This window comes from Catharus ustulatus, chromosome 7, assembly GCF_009819885.2.
Source record: "Catharus ustulatus isolate bCatUst1 chromosome 7, bCatUst1.pri.v2, whole genome shotgun sequence".
NCBI classification, from domain to species: Eukaryota; Metazoa; Chordata; class Aves; order Passeriformes; family Turdidae; genus Catharus; species Catharus ustulatus.
This window is the reverse complement of record NC_046227.1, coordinates 439,106-457,296: the sequence shown is the minus strand read 5'-3', so window position 1 is coordinate 457,296 and position 18,191 is coordinate 439,106. Positions and strand designations below refer to the sequence as shown.

Below are 18,191 nucleotides of genomic sequence, written 5' to 3'. Positions count from 1 at the left end.
AAGGTGGATTGATCTGGGCAGCTGGGCATGGAGAGGGGCCCTTGGGGGTTGCCTGCAGAGCAAACCCTGTGAGACAGGGCAAGCTCAGCCTCCTCTTTCCCCTCAGCAGGACTGAAGTTCCTGCAGCGAAGGAGGCTTTGAAGAAACATGGAAGGGAGGCCAGGCAAGGCTGTGGCAAGCTGGGAGAGGAACAGGCCGAGCATTATCCATGCTGGCTGTGCTCCCGTGGAGGTAATCTCATAGTTATTTTAGTCTCCAGCTGGGATGCAGCTCTGATCCCAGCTTTTGCAATATCCTGCCAAGCCCAGGCTCCAAATCTGCCCTTGCTGCCTTCTGAGCAAGGCGGGACTGCGTGGTGAGAAGCTGCCAGCATCAATCAAGGGGAAAAACGTTTACACTGCCCCCTTTTTGTGCCTTGTTGCCCATTTTGGGGCTCCTGGGAAGGGACTCTGGACCTTGGGCTTGGTTGTTTGATTTGGGGTTTTTTCCCCCCTTCTATAATACGTGGATTTAAAGACAAAACTGGAGCATTTGGACTCATGCCTCCCTGTGCTGAGGAGTTCCTTGCTCCCTAAAACCATCCCACACAAGCATGGGAGCTCTCTCTGCTGGGAGATGCTTGGTTTGGATTTGTGTCCTGGAAATGCCTGAGAAGGCTGCAGAGAAGCTCAAATCTGAGCTCCTCTCTGTTCATCAGCAGAGCTGGCTGCTCCTCCAGCAGTACTTCTGTACTGTCCATGGGGTTTGGAATAGGTTACAAGGATCATATTTCCTGGACACATTGGCTACCTGCTCTGGGTGGCTTCAAGCTCCCTGATAATCCCAGCGGTGCTCCTTGAGCAGCAAGGCTGGATTGAATCAGATGCAACTGGTTGTCATACCCACAAGGATTTGAACCCTTGCCCAGTTTCAACTGGACAGTGCTTTGCTTTGATGGGTACCCAGAGCTGGATCAACAGACACTCTTTGGAGTTTGGTTTGCTTCTTTGTTTTCAGGGTGGAAAAGAAAAACCCAGCTAGTTTGGGGAAAACGGTGGATGGAAAGATCCTGGTTTAAAGCAATCTTTGCTTTCCTCGCCAGGTTGTTTTAGGAAGCCTCCACATGCCTTGAAATAGATTAAGTGTGGCTCCAGGGGCCATTGTGGAGAGTGAGCACTGTAAAAATGCAGATTTCAGGGTAAGCCTTATGCGCTGTGACAGTTTAAAGTACCCCCGAAGGGCGTTTGCTCAGGCAGAAACACACTTTATTTGGAGCACATTATGAATGAGACAGGGGAGCAATTTTTTTTGCTGGAGATGAGCAGAGGATCAATTAAGCAGAGCAGAGGGCACAGAGCAAGTCAATTTGCAAAAGGGCAAAACACAGAGGAGGTGGCTACATCCTGTCTGGCTTCCAGAGTGTTCTCTCTGCTGGGATGGAGCTGGGGAGCCCAAGTGCCTGTGGCATCCCTGGAGGAGGAGATTTGCCTGCCCTGAGGAAGAGGCTCAGTGTGGTTCATTGTGGACATTCTTCCAGAGGCATTGGGTATCCCCTTGACTCTGCTCTTCCTCCTGGTTATCCTGATCATCAGAGTTGGGGGCATTTCCCAGTATGTGGGGACAGGTGCTGTGACTCAGCTGTGCTTCTCCAGGATCAGCTCTCCAAGTGCTAATAGCTCACTTGGCAGCATGGAAATACTGGGAAACCAAACCCTGAGAATTTCTGGAGACAGAAAAAGGAATTATGCCAAGTCAATTTGTGGTTTTTGAGTCGAAGCGGGAGGGCTGACTGTTTTGGAATTAAATTTATCTTCTCTTTGAAGGGAAGGGACTTTGCTTAGGTTGAAGACAAAGTGCTCAGAACTACAAAATGTTACTGGATGCCAAAGCAAATTTTTTTTAAATGGGAAAAGGAAATAAAGAATTAAGGACTTTGTTGGGATTTTTCCCAGAGCCTCTCTGAAAATGGCTGGGGAATAAAGCAAGATGGAAGGAAGCAAGAAGGAAGTCTTAAAACTCCTTGGATGTGCATGTTTTTATGCTCCATGGGATGTGCATGAGTTGACATCACAACTGTGAGGACCACATATGTCCTTCTGAACTTCAAATTTCATGACCTTCAAGCATATCCTTAATGACGAAAAGCATCTGTCTGAATTTTGAGAAACCATGAATCATAAGTGGTCATAAGTTAATTGGAATATGAGAAGAGAAAATTATTTCACTGTCCAACAGGTGGAGGGCAACCTAGAGTGGCCATGGGGCTATTTGTGGACACGGTTTAGTGGCAGACTTGGCAGTGCTGGGGGAATGGTTGTGCTCAAGGATTTTCCAACCTTAGTTATTACCTGATTCTGTGATTCTGCAATTCTGCTGCCATCCTGTGTCACTTGGTGCAGGCCCTGTAATGAGCACAGCCATTCTGCTGCTCTTTATCTTCAAGGACCTGTCCAGAGGGAGCTGAGGGTTTCATTCAACACAAAGAGCCCTCAGTTTCCCCCATCGCACCAGCTCCTAGCAAGAAACTGCTCATAGTTCTGGGCAAAAGAGTGGGATTTCTGTAAAATAACAGCTCTTCCCACTCCCTGGGAGTGCAGGTCCCTGTGCAGATCCTTCCATCTATGAAAACATAACCATCATATGATTTGTTCTGTGTTTGGCCACACTGAGATTTCAGTCCCTAAAGTTCCTGCTTTCTCCTGCGGTGGCTGAGTATGGCCAGCCCCAGTAACTGTCCCACAAACTTCCTCTCCATCCTGGCCCCTGTGTGGCTGGAAGCAGAGACCTACAGGCTTCAGCTGGAAACAAAGAGAGCAGCACAGCAGTTTGGAGCAGCCTTCCCCCTAGGAGCCACCCAGCTAACGAGCTGTGACACAGGCAAGTCTCCCTGTGTGCAGTAAACCCTGGGCAAGCTGCTGTCAGAGGCAATTGCAGACTCTGGGGTTTGTGGATAACCTTGTCAGCAGGCTGGTTGTTCTGCTTGTTTGGGGTTTGTCACTGTCTGTCCTGACACACGGTGATGTTGACAACAGTGACCTGTTTCTCTGCAACATGGATGTGCCTCACCACCCTCCCAGCAAAGAATCTCTTCCTAATACCTGATCCCAACCTGCCCTCTGTTGCTTGGGAAAGCTGCTTGAATTTAATGGGAATGAGAGTTTTGGTGCATTTGAACAAAAAAAAAAAAAAACAACCACCGAAAAACAGAAAAACCACCACATTTCTGGGGATGGCAGGTGCATTCTGTCTCTGTTTTTGCCTTACGTCAGATGATCTCTAAGGTCTGTTCCAACCCTAACCATTCCATGATTCTGGGAAAATTCTGATTTGCAGCCAACACTTAGCTCTCCATGTTTGGAAGATGCGTATATCATACACAGGACTGGCAGGGCCAGCCAACATTTTCTTTTAAAAATCAAAAGCAGAGAGGAAACTGCATTTCAAATGCAATGAATATTCATTTGTGTGTTTGTTGTTTCCAGGGAAAATTATGGCATTTTCATCAAAACAGCTATTTAAAATGGGCTTTGTATTGCAGAGGAAGCTGGATTGGGTTTCTATGAAGAATTAGATACTTATTTATTATATCTTCTAGGTCCTATGTTCTGAACATGGTATTTTCCCAATTGCAGCTGAAGTATTTTATAGGTTTTTAATCCTTTGTTTCTGCAGAAGTGTTTTTTTTTCTCCCACCTCATGTAAGTTCCCAAAGCTCTTCTTGTGATTCCCTTGTACTCTTTCCTAGAGTTCATTTTGGTACTAGATGTGTTTGGAATTTCCAGGAATGTATCATTCCACCTTAGCCCACGGTGTACCCACATAATCTCTCATACACCATTAAATATGTAAGGGGGGTCTAAGAGAGTGGCACAAGAGTTTGATACTGGTTTATTTTTTCCCACAAGCTTTTGCCTTGAGACAGAGTTCCCTCAGCCCCAAGACCTGCCATTTCCCTGGGAATGTAGTCAGATCTCCATGGTTAAATGCCACATGTGTGGTTTGGCCTGAAAATCTCACCAAAGGCATCACCTTCACTGTCGGGGGTTGTTAACTGATTTGATAGCACCTACCCCTCTGGGTTTATCTGTTTGGAAATAGCCAAAATCTCCCTGATGTTGCTCTGGAAAAACTTCTATAAAGGCTCTTCTGATGCTTCCCAGAGGAAGAACAGAGGATAAAGGAAAGCCTAGTACGTATTTAGATAATTCACCCTCCAGCCACATTCCCATGGCTGAGCTAGAACTCAGCACTCCCACTACATGGCTTAGTCACTGGAGAGCCAAGGCTGAGCTTCAGTAACTGGGGCTGAGTAGATCCCAGTGGAGGGCCACCAAGGTTTATTAGTGCCCTCAGGGCCCTCACAGGGATGAGGAGAAGTTCCTTGACAGCAGTTTTGGGATTAGCAGCTCCCTGACTGGAAGCTTTGGGTGAGGAAGGAGGATTGTGTGTGTTCCACAGGGAACAAGGAGGAACCAGCAAGTTTGGATGTTTCACCTAAGTCACTTCACTGGAGAAGCTGCTTCTGCTTTTCCAAAAATACATCCTTGAAAAGCTTTCCAAGCAAGCCAAGAGCAAAGCCACCCAGAGGCACCAGTTGCTTTGGAAAGCTGGCACTGCAGTGGAAAATGCTGCACTCACTTGGCAAGGCACACTGGGCAGTAAAAGATGCTCCTTGGAGCTGCTGTTTGTCCATGGTCATATGTGCTTGTGTGGGTTTCCTTAGTTATTCTTGCATTGTCCTTATGACTGTTGCTATTAATTATTGAAAAAAGGAAAAGCCTGATTATGTCAGGACAGACGCAAAGAAGAGCTCCAAGCTGCACGAAGCCCATCTCCCTCCTCTTGAAGACTGTAAGGACTAGGTACCTTTTCCCACGCTTCTGTGTCTTCCTTACAGCTGTAGCTGAGGAGGACGTTAAAATGTGAGTATAAGAGAAGACAGCACATGGCCCTCTTGGAAAGAAGGGAATGACATGAACATCTCCCTCTGATTAGCTGTAACAACAGAACACTCTAAGCACTGTCTCAGGAAACTAAGTCTAGGCAGAATGTGTGCTTCCATCTCCCCCAGCCCATCCCCTCCAGCTACAGCTGAGGTATGCCTGCAATTCACTGACTGTGTCATGTCTGGCAGAAGGGTCTGTTCTCAAAAGTATCTAAGACCACTGGAAATGAACTTGAGTAACGGCTGAAAAAGTGAAAACTTATCTCTTCTGCCTGCTCATTTCAGGCTGGCAAGTCAAGAGAAAGCAATTGTGCCCACAGTCTCCCCCCCCCGGGGAGCCTAGTCCTGCTGGTTTTGTGCACATTCTGGTGCTGTTTCTGTGAGGTCCAGAGCTGCTTGGGCAGCACTGACTCAGCAGCCCTGCTTGAGGGGATATTGCTGCTCTCCCCATGGTGGCAGCAGCTCTGGGGACCCAGAGCTCTGTGTCAGGGGGGCCTTGGTGACAGCGCTCTCAGGCCTGGGAAGCCACGGGGGCTTCCCCAGCCCTGCCTCTGTCCCCTGGCCATCCGCAGCCAGCCCAGCCGGGGGATCTCAGGGGTGTCCTCACCCTGCTGCTGGGGTGGTGTCCCGGCCTCGAAGGCTTCTGCCACAGGCCTGGAAAAGCCTTAGGGAAAGCACCAGAGCAATCAGGTGTCAGGAGCAAGGCGGCTGCTGGGGGGCTGCTTATGACCTCTGACACTCAATTCCTCAGGGCTTCCCACTGCCCCAGACCCTCAGGTGCCTCCTGTCCCCTTGTAGCCTCCTGCCACCCACTTCCTCACACATGGCCCTCGTGCCTTCCCACTGCCCTTTCCCATCAGGGCCTCCACAGCCCCTCATCCCTTCATGGCCTCCCAGCACCGCGTCTCCCCCAGCCTGGTCAACCTGCCCGGCAGCAGCACTGCAGTCCCACAGGAGCTGCAGAGGAGCCTGAGCAAGAGGCACCGCGGAGCCCTCAGCGATCCAGCCAGCAACACCCGGGCAGGAGGACACCAATGGTGCTTCCTGGCTGGGACAGGGGTCGTGGCCATCTCCAGGCACCGGTCTCGCATGGATCCCCGCAGCTGCAGCCACTGCCCACCCACTGTGCCGCCAGCACAAAGGCTCCAGCAGAGCCACCAAAGACCAAGAGGCTTCTGGCCATTTTCCCTGTAACACTGCACCCGTGGGCAGCTTGTTGAGCACAAAAACCCTTTCCCCACTCCCCTGATGCAGACCCTGGCAGCAAAAGAAAGATACTAGACCTCTATGAATGACAACAGTAATTTCATATTTCCATGCTGAGATGAGGTCTTCCCTGCAGGCTCAGGTGGCCTGAGCAGATGGAGCTCCTGGGATTAGTTGTTCCCCACAGGCTTCCTACCCCCCACCCTTCTGGAAGTGGTCTTGCACCTTCTGAAACCTGAAGAATATGGAGCTCTCTGGGCAGCTCTTAAGAGTTGCAGGGTTTGAAGTGCCAAGCTTGAGATGACAGGGCTGATGTCATCAGTCACGTCCTGAAGGGCTGGAAGAGAGAAGGAACAGAGCCATGGTGAGATCCCGGGTCTGTGGGGACCCGACGAGACCCCCGTGCCAGGGCTATCCCACCCAGCTTTAGCCATGGCCAGGAGGGAGCAGGGACCAAGGGGATCAGCCCGAAGCTGCTGGCCACAAATCCCCCACGTGCCCCTGAAATCTCTGTGTGCTCAGCCCACGCCGATCCCCGTCGGCACAGGCTGCAGAGTCCTCGGCAGCCGGGGCAGGGATTGCAGCTCCTCCACTCCTCCTGCCAGTGGCGCTGCCCTCACCCTTGTAGATGAGCCAGGTCTCTTCCTGCCGCCTCCTCAAGTACCGTCCTGCGATGCCTGGGAATACAGAGCTTGTCATGGACCCTGGCCCAGATCCTACTGTGGCTGGACAGGGAGGGAGCCCGGGCTCACCGATAAACCTGATGGCCACTTCTCGCAGGGGCTCTTGTGGGCTCTGCAGGTACGGCAGGGCCTGGCGCAGGTGCTCGGCCACTCGGTTCCTGTCCTCGGCCGGCTGCAGAGAGCAGCGGCAGGGAAGGGTCGGGGTGGGCTCCGGCCCTTTGCCAGGTGCTTCCCGCGCCCGGCCTCGGCCTCCCCTGGCTGCCCAGCCCTGAGGCGCGGCCGGCAGCCGCTGGCGCCGGGCTCTGCAGGGGCAGAGGGCCGGCTGCGGCCAGGGGAGCCGCGGTGCCACCACGCAGTCCCGCAGGACCGGGGCTCCCTGAGCACCCGGCTCGGGGCCACAGGAGCCTGGAGAAGAGCCCGTGCGGCCCTTGCGTGCAGCGCTGGCCAAGGCCAGAGTTGTCAAGCACACACAGTGAGCAGCGCACTCAGGGGGCTTGTCCAGGCTGACCCTGGTGCTTGCAGGCCGTCCTTACCAGGCACTCGGCAAACTTCCACAGCTGTTCCTTCTTCACCAGCTGCTTCAGACGCCTCATCTTCAGGAACTTGGCCGCACAAAGCAGCGTTTCCCGAGAAGCCTGGAAAGCAGCAGAAATCTAGAGATGGCACTGCAGTTCAGAGCACAGGACCCACATCCCTGTGCCAAGGCCTGGAGGAGGCTGCAGCCTGCCAGGCACCAGAGCAGGAGGCAGCCAAGCCAGCTGCCAGGGGGGCACCAGCAGCTCACGAGTCCTCACCTCTGCCACGTGCCAGTTCTGGTCATGGCAGTGGAAGAAAAGAGGAAGAAGGCTCTGGCTCACATGTTTCTTCAGGGGCTTTTTTCCTTTGTCCATTACCAGCTCTATCACCGCTCGGAAGAGGCGAATGGAGAGCAGGGACACATGACTGTTATCCTGTTGGAAAGGAAGAGGAAAAGAGCCAGCAACAGTTTCTCTAGACCCACCTGGGCACAGGCCTGAAAATCCACAGGGCACAAAGTGTCTGGGCAGCACCCAGTGGCCATGGCTGGGGGCACAGAGCCTTACGTGGTCAAAGAGTGGCCGGAGCACCTCAGCCAGCTGCAGGGCAGTGGGACTGGATATTAGAGTGGCTCTGTCCTGGAGCTCATTCAGGAATACAGAGAGGATCAATGCAACCACCTCTCCATCTGCATCCTGCAGTAGGCCCATGAGGCTCTGTGTCAGACTCCGGATACCTTCGGCCTGTGCGGGGCACAATGCTGCACTGTGAAACCATGAACTGTAGAATCATAGCATATGCTGAGTTGGAAGGGACCCACAAAGATCATCCAGTCCAACCCCCGGCCCAGCGCAGACACTCCAACAATCCCAGCCTCTGCCTGAGAGCAGTGTCCAAACACTCCCGGAGCTCTGGCAGCATTGGAACTGTGCCCATTCCCTGGGGAGCCTGGACAGTGACCAGCAGCCTCTGGGGGAATAACCTTTGTCTAATATCAAACCTAAACCTCCCCTGACACAGCTCCAGCTGTTCCCTTGAGTGCTGTCACTGGTCACCAGAGAGCAGAGACTGGTGCTGCCCTTCTACTTCCCTTGCAAGGAAACTGCAGATCACAATGGGGTCTCTCCACAGTCTCGACTAGGCTGAACAAGTCAAGTACTCTCAGCCACTCTTCCTATGGCTTCCCCTCTAAACCCTTCACTATTTTCATATGCTCCTTTGGACAATGTGTCATAGTTTCATGGGTTTTTTACATTACGGTGCCCAAAATTGCACACAGCACTTGAGGAGAGGCCACACCAGCCCAGAGCAGAGCAGGACATTCCCATCCCTTGCCCAGCTGGTGATGCTGTGCCTGATGCGTACCAGATGGCCTCCTGGCTGCCAGGGCACTGCTGGCTCCTGCTCACCATCACAGGATCCACACAGGTCCCTTTCCACAGCAGAGCTCTCCGGTCTCTCATTCCCTGCTCTAGCCACACAGCCAGGCTACCTGTGCCAGGTGCAGCATCTGGCACCTGCCCTTGTTCAACTTCATCTGGTTGGTGATTGCCCAGCCCTCAGGTCTGTCTCTACAGGTCCTCTGCCCTTGAGGGCGTCAACAACTCCTCCCAATTTAGTATCATCAGCAGACTTACTTAGTATTTCTTCAAGTGCCCAAGACCTTTATGAATGGCTGCACCACCAATGCCTCTCTGGCACTGCAACCCCACCCTGCTGCTGCAGGGCCCAGAGGCCAAAGGCCTGTCCCAAAGCACTCGGGCAGCTGAACCAGGAGGCAGGAGAGCTGGGAGCAGCTGCCCAGGCACCCAAAGCCCAGCCCAGCTGCATTCCCCAGTGCAGCTGCAGCCACTCCTCCCTTCTCACCAGCAAGGGATCCTTGCTGAGAACCACAAGGCCTCTGAGTGCCAGGCGACGCTTTTCCTTGGATTTGCTCTGCAGGCGCCTTGAAATGATCTCCAAGGCACTGTCACTCCATTCCCTCATGTCATGGCACTCCAGGACCTGAAAGGCACAGGGCAGTCACAGGGGACCCGGCCGGCAGGAGCCCAGAACCGCACAGGGCTGGGCCCAGACAGCAGCACAGGACACGGGCACCATCCCGGGCAGTTGTGGCTGCAAGAGGGCAGAGAGCTGGGAGGCAGCTCAGCGAGGCAGCGCTGGCCATCACGCTCACCTCCACAAGGAATGCCAAGGCAGGCAGATCCCAGTGTTGCTCCTGTGTGCTGAGCAGCCCCAGCAGGCGGAGGGCGATGCAGGAACACAAGGGGTTTGCGGTACGGTGCATCTCCCTGGAAGGCAGCAAAAGGGACTAAGACCCTGAGCCAGCAGGGGCAAGTGTCTCCCAGGACTGACTTCACACAGTTCTCTCTTTCCCCCCCATCCTGCAAGGGGGCCTGGGCCCCTTGAGATGTGGCTGCTCCTGGGCAGCTCCTTTCCCAGCCTTTTCCAGTCTGCTTGGCTGTCGCTCAGTGACAAGGCACTCTGGCCCATGACCACAGGGACTGTGTGAGGCACCCCAGGAGCAGAGCACAAATGCTGGGTGTAGTGGAGAGCAGGGGGTCTCACCTGGCCAGCAGACCCATGGCATAGTGGTGGGTGTCAACACAGAGCAGTGTGTCCCAGCCATGCTTGCGTTCCACTGCCACCAGTAAATCCAGACACCGCAGATGGCGGAATAGTGCCCTCACGGTCTGCACTGCAAATCTGTGTGCAGAGCAAAGCCCAGGTCATGCTGGGAGCACTGGCTCCTGCCCTGGGGACAGGGGAGAAATGGGATGGAGCACCTGTTGATGCTGATGGGAACGCTGAGTTGCTCCTGGCATCTCTTCCAGAAGGTGTTGACCTCCTCTGGTGTATCTAATGTGCTGACAAAAACTTGGAAGAGCAGAGCCACCAGGAGGCGGGGGGAATATTCTATAAATGATGCTGGGCACCAGGGCAGGCGGAGAATCTCCCACATCACCACAGTTGCCTGCAAAGGACAAAGCACCCCAAGGCAGTGCTCAGTGCCGAGGTGTCCGTGTGGCAGGGCCCAAGCGAGGCAGGGAGAGGCCAGGGGAGACGCAGGGGGAGCACCGGGCCTGGTGCCCCTGAAGCTGCCCCTAGGCCAGGATTCAGCCCAGCACCTGAGGCAGGGAGATGCAGTGGGGGAAAGAGGGTGGAGAGCTGCTGCAGAGGCGGCCTTGGGGAGGGCAAAGGCCAGTTCCAGAAACTCACAGCCAGGGCAAAGACACCCGTTCTGTCCCCATCAGAGGTGGATGTTCTGTGCAGTGGCCAGTCCTCCAGCACAAAGAGCAGTGTTGGCAGCACTTTCTCCACTGCTATTCCTGATGAGGCTATTGTCCTCCACATGATTGTAGCACCTCTGTGGGACCAGAGCTGTGTGTCAGGAGGATCTCAGCCACAGCACTATGGCCTGGGCAGCTGTGGGAGCCCAGGTGGAAGAGCTGTGGTGCTGTGAGGGGCAGGGAGGGAGCAGGGCAGCACGCTGGTCGGCTGACATGTCACAACTGGGAAACAGAGGGCCTGCTGGGTCCTGGAACTCTCTGCCTATCAGAGCACAGTGGATGGCCTGTACAGGGTGATGTGCCCTAATGAGAGCGACCTCTGAGGCCACAAGGAAAGTGACTCCCGTACCTGTCACATGATGGAGCACAACGCAGGAGGGTGATTGCAACATCAGCAGGGTGTGCCTCGGTCAGCCTCAGGATGTTCATTAACATTCTGTCATTTGGAGGTGCATTGGATACAAGTCTCCGGTGCATTTTCCTCACAACGTCTGGCACCTGGAGAAGACACAGGGAGAGCTGGAGAGTTGCCAGAACAGCAACTTCCCCAGCTTCCTCTGAGAAGTGTTTCCCTTCCCTTCTCACTATGGCGGCTTCAAAGGCTGAGGGGGGCACAGTGCACCTAGCTGGAGGAGCCACTCAATTCTTGGGGGAATCCAGCCCTGGCCGCAGGCTGCTTACTTCATTTGGGTGGGAAACAACTCTCTCCCCAAAAAAATCCATGTTGGGGGCAGAATCCTTTGTATTTGCCATGCTCTGAGTGGCTGTGATGTCAGTCTTGGCCATGTGGTCAGTGTAATGTCAGGGTTTGCATCCTCCTTCTCCAGGCCATGCTGGAAGGTCCTTTGTCCCACTGAGATCTGTCCCTAAGGGCACATGGCAAAAAAAAGGGGTTAAAGCTTGGGGACAATGAGGAACAAGGTGGCTGCACAGGGCCTTCCTGTAGCACCACCCTATCCCATTGCCTCCTCTGGACACTGCAGCCACCAGCAGCTGTATCGTGATGTGTTGCAAAGGGCCCTGTGACACATAGCCACGTTCCTACCATCACAAAGGGTCCTGTGACACAGTGTCCTGTGCCCTGAGGCCTTCCCCAGCCCAGCCAACCTGCCCTGCTGTGGGTCAGCTCTGAAGGAGCTCTACAGGAATAAAAGATACACTGATGTCTCCTGACCCCACTGGGACACATGACTGGCATGTCTTACTGTCTTAAGATAGTTCTTACCCTCCATAACCATTGGGGGACATATGGGAGCTCCAAAATCAGAGTGTTCTGCCTTAACAGATTCCAAAGGGTGATGATCCTGTACCAAGCAATGAAAAGGCTCTACTACCACTGAAGTTGCCCACAGGCCAGCCCATCTTCATGTTGTGCCCAAGACTTAGGCAGATCTAGTTGGTCATTACTTCCTGCTTGTTTGCCCTTATTGTTGATTTGTCTCTTTCTCCTGTAGGATGACAGACCTGTGTAGAGGTTGCAGTCTGACCCTTTGGGACAAAAAGAAAACCCTGGAGGAGAAGAGGAGACTGAGGGGAAACCTCATCAGGATCTGCGTCTTCTCCTCATGAATGACAGCTCCCATCTCTCCTCTCTGTGACCAGTGAGAGCACCCAAGTGAATGCCTGGAGCTGTCCCAGGGGAAGTTGAGGCTGGATATCAGGAAAAGGTTGTTCCCCAGAGGGTGCTGGGGAGTGTCCAGGCTCCGCAGGGAATGGGCACAGCCCCGAGGCTGCCAGAGATTCGGAGTGTTTAGACAATGCTCTCAGGCAGAGGCTGGGATTGTTGGAACGTCTGTGCAGGGCCATCCTCAAAACAATGCATCCCCACAATCCACATTCCTTTGGATGAACATGATCTCTCCATCAACAAACTCATGTTTATGGCCAGTGCCTCTCCAGGGACAGAGCCTGGCGTTTCAGTCTTATTAAAATTCACAGAAAGTTTTGCTATGGATAGTTTTCCCCCTCCTTTTACATCACGAACGGGCACTCCCTGCTGGTGCCTCAGCGTTGGCTCCAGGTGAGCACTGACAACACTACAGGTGCAGCTCCTAGTGCACGGGCAGCAGGGTAAAATGATCCCGCCATGTGTTCCGCTGGGAAAATCTCCTATTTTACAGCTTAGGCTGGTTTCAAACAAGCGGGGCATCCTCTGGATCCAGTCCTGACTCCAGACTGTGCAAATGTGGTTGTCTTTGTGGGGATCCCTGGGAAACTCGTCCTTGGAGATGGCCACAAACATTCTCCCAGCCAGGAGCTGCCGTCTCTGTCAGGCCCATGTGCTGGAATATCGGTAGAGGGCAGGGTAATCCCGCCGAAGGATGGATGAGGGCAGTTCCCAGGAGCCGGTGTCCCACTGCAGTGCCGGAGGTGGCACATACGATGAAGACGAGGCCGGGATGCCCGGTCGACCTCATCCCCAGGGAGGGTGCAGCCAGCTGGGCAGGGTCCCTGGCAGAAAATAGGGTGCCAGTGAAAGTGCTCTTGGAGGTGCCAGAGTTCCTTCTCAGCATCCTTTGGGAGACAGGGAGCAAGCTGTCTACCACAGCAGTGTGAGGTCCACCCAGGAAGCAGCAGCTGAGATAAGCTACCTCTTGCACAGGTGCAAGGTCCACTTGGAGACAGAGGCATCAATAAACACACCCTCCCACAAAGCTCAGCCAGGACTGAGCTCAGGTACCTGGGGTTGTGACAAAAGGATGTGTGGGTGGGATCCCAGGTGAGGCCAGAAGACCCCTCAGGGACCCAGCACTTGGGGTGGCCCAAGGTTTGAGAGGGGAGCAATAAGGGCCCTGAGGGCACAGCTCTGCATGGGGTTGTTTCTCAGGATGGGGGCTGAGGTGAGCTGCATGGTAGTGGTGCCCATCCCCATGGCTGGTCAGGGCTAGCTCCCTGCAACCTTTTCCTGTGTGGACAGGAGTTTACGGATTTTTTGGGGATGACCTGCTGGTTCAGGAAAGGGGGAAGAGCCAGGTACTGTGTTTGTAAAGAAGTTCTGCCAGAGCCCAGAGTACCCCCAACACTTGGTACCTTTGCTTCTGTGAAATCCTAGGAGCACTGAGCTTTGGAAAGGGTCATTGGCTGCCCGAGGCTGACTTGCTCATGGTCTCCTGGGCACTTGACTTTCAGGGGTCCTTGGCACTTGGAATGTGAATGTGCACGGAGGGCTCTCATCCCCTGGAGATGCTCTTGCCCTTCCCAGCAGATAGGCAGCAGAGAAAAGCCCCAACTTTCCTATCCATGAATTGTAGCCAGAGAAATGAAGCAGATGAGTGCCCAGCTGTGTTGCCGGGGTGATGTGTCAGAAAGCAAATTTCTGCCAGGGGCTGGGGGCCAGGCAAGGGTGGGGGAGCTGCACCTTCTGCAGAGGCCTTGGGGAGGGGGAGTGGAAGACAGAAAAACTGTGAACCCACAGCCCAGATCAGCAGCCTCCTTCCTGATCCAACAGCCTTGCTCATAAATAGCAGGAAGTATGGAGAAGCAATTAAAGATGAAAAAATAAATAAATCACAGGAGGCAACTGCCCAAGAGTTCCCAGCCCTGTGGAGCCCATCAGGAGCAGACTGCCCACTGCCCAGCAGCCACCATGAGGGGGGCACAGGGACCTGCAAGCCCACACCTGTGGGAAGAGCTGACACCTCGAGTTCTCTGGGACAGAACCAGCCCTTTCCCTAGGACACTCAACCCTGGCCTGGGAGGGCAGTGGAGAGGGCCCCTTCCTCCCCACCTCCAGCAGACAGCAAGGGCAGAAGTAGAAGCGAACAGAAGGCCTCCAGGGGCCAAATTTGCACCTTGTTTCGCTGCTGGGGGCTGGGGTTGGGAATTTGGCAGCTCTCCTTCTTTGGAAAGGGTCCAGCTGCCTTAGGAGAGAAATTCCTTGCATAGTTTTGCTGTGAAGGAAGTGCTGACCTGTTCGGGGGCACTTGCTGAGCAAGTGAAGAGAGCCAAAGGCAGCTTGTAAGTGCTGGGAGAAAATGGCCCAGTTTGCTGGTCACCAGGGTTAAGCAGCAGGTCAGGTTCTCTGGGGGAGCGGCGCCTGGGGACAGTGGCTTTGTGTGCCATAAGGGAGCCCATGAGGAAGTCCCAATGCTCCCTGGCTTCACACACTCCAGAGAGATGATCTGACTACAGCACAGAGGCTGCTGGTGCCACACCATGACAGCATCAGAGATGATGTGGCAGCTACATCCAGACACTGGGGCCCAGGAAAACCCCACCATTCCCAGGGGTGATACCCAGGGGACACCTGGAGAGCTGGAATCTCAGGGTGGGGATGACACAGTGGGTCAGGGAGGGAAGTTTAGCTATGGTTCGACTCAGAGCACATCTTGGGATGCAAGGAATTCGCACAGGACACTGCTCACTGCAGTGTTGAAGGGGATTTAAACCAGCAGCAGGTGGCTGGGGGAGAGGACATGGAGGGACTGAGGTGGGAAATGCACCTCATGGTCACTTCTGAAAATGCTAGCAGGAAAACAAGCAGTGTAACTGCATTAAATATGGGAGGCAAATCTGACCTCCTGCAGTGCCAGGAGAGCAGCCAGTGCATGCCTAAAGGAACGTTGATTTAGATTAGATATAAGGCAGCATTTTTTTAGGATGAGAGTGGTGGAACACTGGCACAGCTTGCCCAGGGAGGTGGTGGATGCTCCATCCCTGGAAGCATTCAAGGTCGGGATGGATGGGGGTCTAAGCAACCTGGTCTAGTGAAAGGTGTCCCTGCCCATGAGATGGTGTTTGAATGTCCCTTCCGACCCAAACCATTCTGGAATGCTATGATTACATGATTCCATGTTCCTTTGCCTGGACAACAGAGCAAGGGCAAACCTGAATGTGCTCCTATATCAACACCAGACACCTAAACCAGCTACTCATGCATTTTCAATAAGGGGAGACTTCAACTTGCAGACTGGATTGAAGTGTCAGGGAACAACATGTAAGGATAAAACTTTTGAATGCAGTACATGGTGCCATTCCCCAGAAACAGTCTAAGAACCACTAGGAAAAGTGGTTCTGCTCTGAAGATGAGAAATGTGTCAAACCCCACTCCCCCCAAAATAACAAACCACACCAATCCCAGGGAAAAAAAAATAAGAATCAGAGTAAAATGTGGAGCAAAGGACAAATAAGGCAATCCTATAAAGCCCTCACATAGCTGATGGGAAAGAAGGGGGAATACAAGGAAAAGTGATGCTGAGGAGTAGAAGGTCTCCTGGAAGAATGAGAAAGCTGAAAAAACACATCAAGTCAGATATAACTAGGGAAGCAAGACCACTAGGAGCAAGCTGGAGGCTTGTCCTGCTAAATGTGCTCAAACCAGTGGTGACCAGCTCAGCCAGTCTTCTGCAGGGACTGAGAGGTGGGAAGGGTGTATAGGGGTGGGATGGACGCAAGCAAGAGGGCTTTCCCCTGGAGGCATTCACACTCACCCATTTTTTCCCTCAAGGTGGGAAAGGCTCTTAAATTGGGATAGAAATCCTAGTGGGATTATCCTGAAGGGACAAACTAAATGTCCTGGACAGTGTTGAAGTGGCCAACACCAGGATGGGGACACTGATCCTGTCCTAGGGGAGTACGAGGATCCTCACAGGAGCATGGGGATCCTCACAGGAGCAATCCTTCCTTGGGGCCGCTCCCCCTTCCCAGAAGTGTGTCCTGGCACAGGGAACTGGGGCAGAACCTGAGGACATCCAGCTGCTGAGCAGCCTGGAGCAGTCCAGTCCTCAGTGGGGAGCTGGGAATTTCCTTTTCCCAGGGAGGAAGCAGTTCCTATTTTGAGTCTTGCTGGAGCAAAGAACGTTGATTTCTTTTTTTTTTCTCTTCTTTTTTTTTTTTTTTTTTCTTCCCCAGATGAGTCAAAATTGACCATTCCTCTGCAGAGGACATGCTGAGTGCAGCTTGGGAGAGAAGAGGTGACAGCCTCGAGGCTGCTGGGACAATCCCCAAGGAAGCAGCAGGAACCCACCAGGATGTTCCATTTTGGGTTTCCTCTGTGTTACCTGCACACAGGGAAAGCCCGGGTGTGTTCCAGGACCAACCGCACCCCCAGGGCACTGCTGCTCCCTCATACAGCCAGCACCCTGCACTGCAGCCTGTGCCCTGTCCACATCCAGATCCCTGTGAGGCCAGAGAACCACATCACTGCTGTGCCTGGGCTCAGCCCCGTTACTCTCTGCTGGAGCTCTTTTTCTTGCCTGGCTGGATTTCAAAGCTCTCCCTTGAGCAACCACCTGTCTGGCAATGCAGGAAGGAGTAGGAATATGTTCTTTTCCTCCTGTTAAAATGGAACTGCTTTTCGAGTGGTCCCTCTGGAAAGGAGCTGGTGAGGGGAAGCAGGAATCCAGATGAGTTTCCTTGCTTTGTGGCTGTTGGCCCCGGCTCACACCCAGCAGGGAAGGCAGTTGGTGATGATTTGAATTGAATTGAATTGAATTGAATTGAATTGAATTGAATTGAATTGAACTGCACTTTGGGGGGAAAACAGGAAGGTGGCAGGGGCATAGTCCATGGAAAGGAGGGAGACCCTGGGAAACCCATCCCAGCCAAGACTTGGATGCTGTGGAGCCCCCGCTGGACATAGGAGGGATGTGGAGGGGCTGGAGCTGGCAGCCGGGGTGTTCTAGTGTGGGAGGAGGACTCCTCCCTTGCATGAGCAATTCAGGCATCACAGAAGGTTTTGGGAGCTCTGCCAGCCTTCCTGAGTTTGGCAGAGGTGAGGAACAGCTCTTGTTCCCAGCAAATCCCCAGCCCTGCAGGAGGATGGAGGTTTTGGGCAGGATGTGCAGTGGGGTGGGGGAAAGGGGTGGTCTCTCCATCCTCTCCAGAAGATCCCTCGGAAGTTTGAGGGGACCAAACCTCCACCCCGCAATTGGGGCGTGAATGGCCCGAGGTCCGAGGTGACTGCAGAGCTCTGCCCTCCTTCTCTTGCAGTGCTGGCCCATGACTGCAGAGCGAGAAGGGAAGCAAGTGCCATTTCCCACAGCCAGCCGAGAGGCAGGCTCCCGAGGGCGAGCCGCCGGGATGAGGCATGCGAGAAGCATCTGCCGCGTCCCCTTTCCCATGGAATGCTTCTCCTGGTCCTTTCTCTGATGTATGCTGAAGTATTGGTTTTTCTCTGGAGTGGATGAGTCACGGAGAAAGTCGAGAGGAAGCAGGGGCTGTCCGGACATCCCAGGTGCCCTGTCCGCTGGGAAGGCTGAGTGGGAGGGAGCAGGCACTGCCCAGGGGTACGAGCAGAGGGCAGGAAAGATGCGTGTGAACCGGGGAGCTGGGGCTGGCTATGTCCCTGCCGACACGACACGGGGCTCCCCAGCTCTGGGAGAGGAAGGGAGGGCCCCCCCGGGAGGGCCCCCCCTTAGCCCTCCTCACCCTTCCCCGGGGAGGAGGTCACTGTGCGTAGGGGTGAGCTCCCAGCTGTCCCTCTGCTGAGTCCCTGCTGGCTCCGCAGAGCTCTCACTTGCCCTTCTCTCTCGGCAATTTCATTGACAATGTCCAGCTTGGGAGCGTGCCAGGCCAGCTCTGTCACGTCAGGATTCTGCCAGATGGGAACTCTCCATTGGAGCGGCTGCGGGA

General features: G+C 54.0%; 1 protein-coding gene across 1 annotated transcript; it reads right to left on the bottom strand.

Moving 5' to 3' along the window:
- Positions 1–6,300: 6,300 nt before the first annotated feature.
- LOC116998650 (maestro heat-like repeat-containing protein family member 6) lies at positions 6,301–11,029 on the bottom strand. Its single transcript, XM_033064646.1, has 11 exons — positions 10,969–11,029; positions 10,116–10,303; positions 9,898–10,035; positions 9,506–9,620; positions 9,196–9,333; positions 7,896–8,072; positions 7,608–7,763; positions 7,347–7,448; positions 6,883–6,985; positions 6,751–6,807; positions 6,301–6,467 (listed from the first exon to the last, which is right to left on the bottom strand). The coding sequence occupies exons 2-11, from the start codon at positions 10,289–10,291 to the stop codon at positions 6,301–6,303; spliced, it is 1,329 nt and encodes a 442-aa protein (XP_032920537.1). The 5' UTR covers positions 10,292–10,303; positions 10,969–11,029.
- Between the last annotated feature and the right edge of the window lie 7,162 nt (positions 11,030–18,191).

Coding starts and splice junctions, on each gene's coding strand:
- LOC116998650 (XM_033064646.1), bottom strand. CDS start 10,291: ATGTGGGAGATTCTCCGCCTGCCCTGGTGCCCAGCATCATTTATAGAA. Junction 9,621..9,897: donor GCCATGGGTCTGCTGGCCAG/GTGAGACCCCCT, acceptor GCTGCCTTCCAG/GGAGATGCACCGTACCGCAA. Junction 6,808..6,882: donor AGTGGCCATCAGGTTTATCG/GTGAGCCCGGGC, acceptor CTGTATTCCCAG/GCATCGCAGGACGGTACTTG.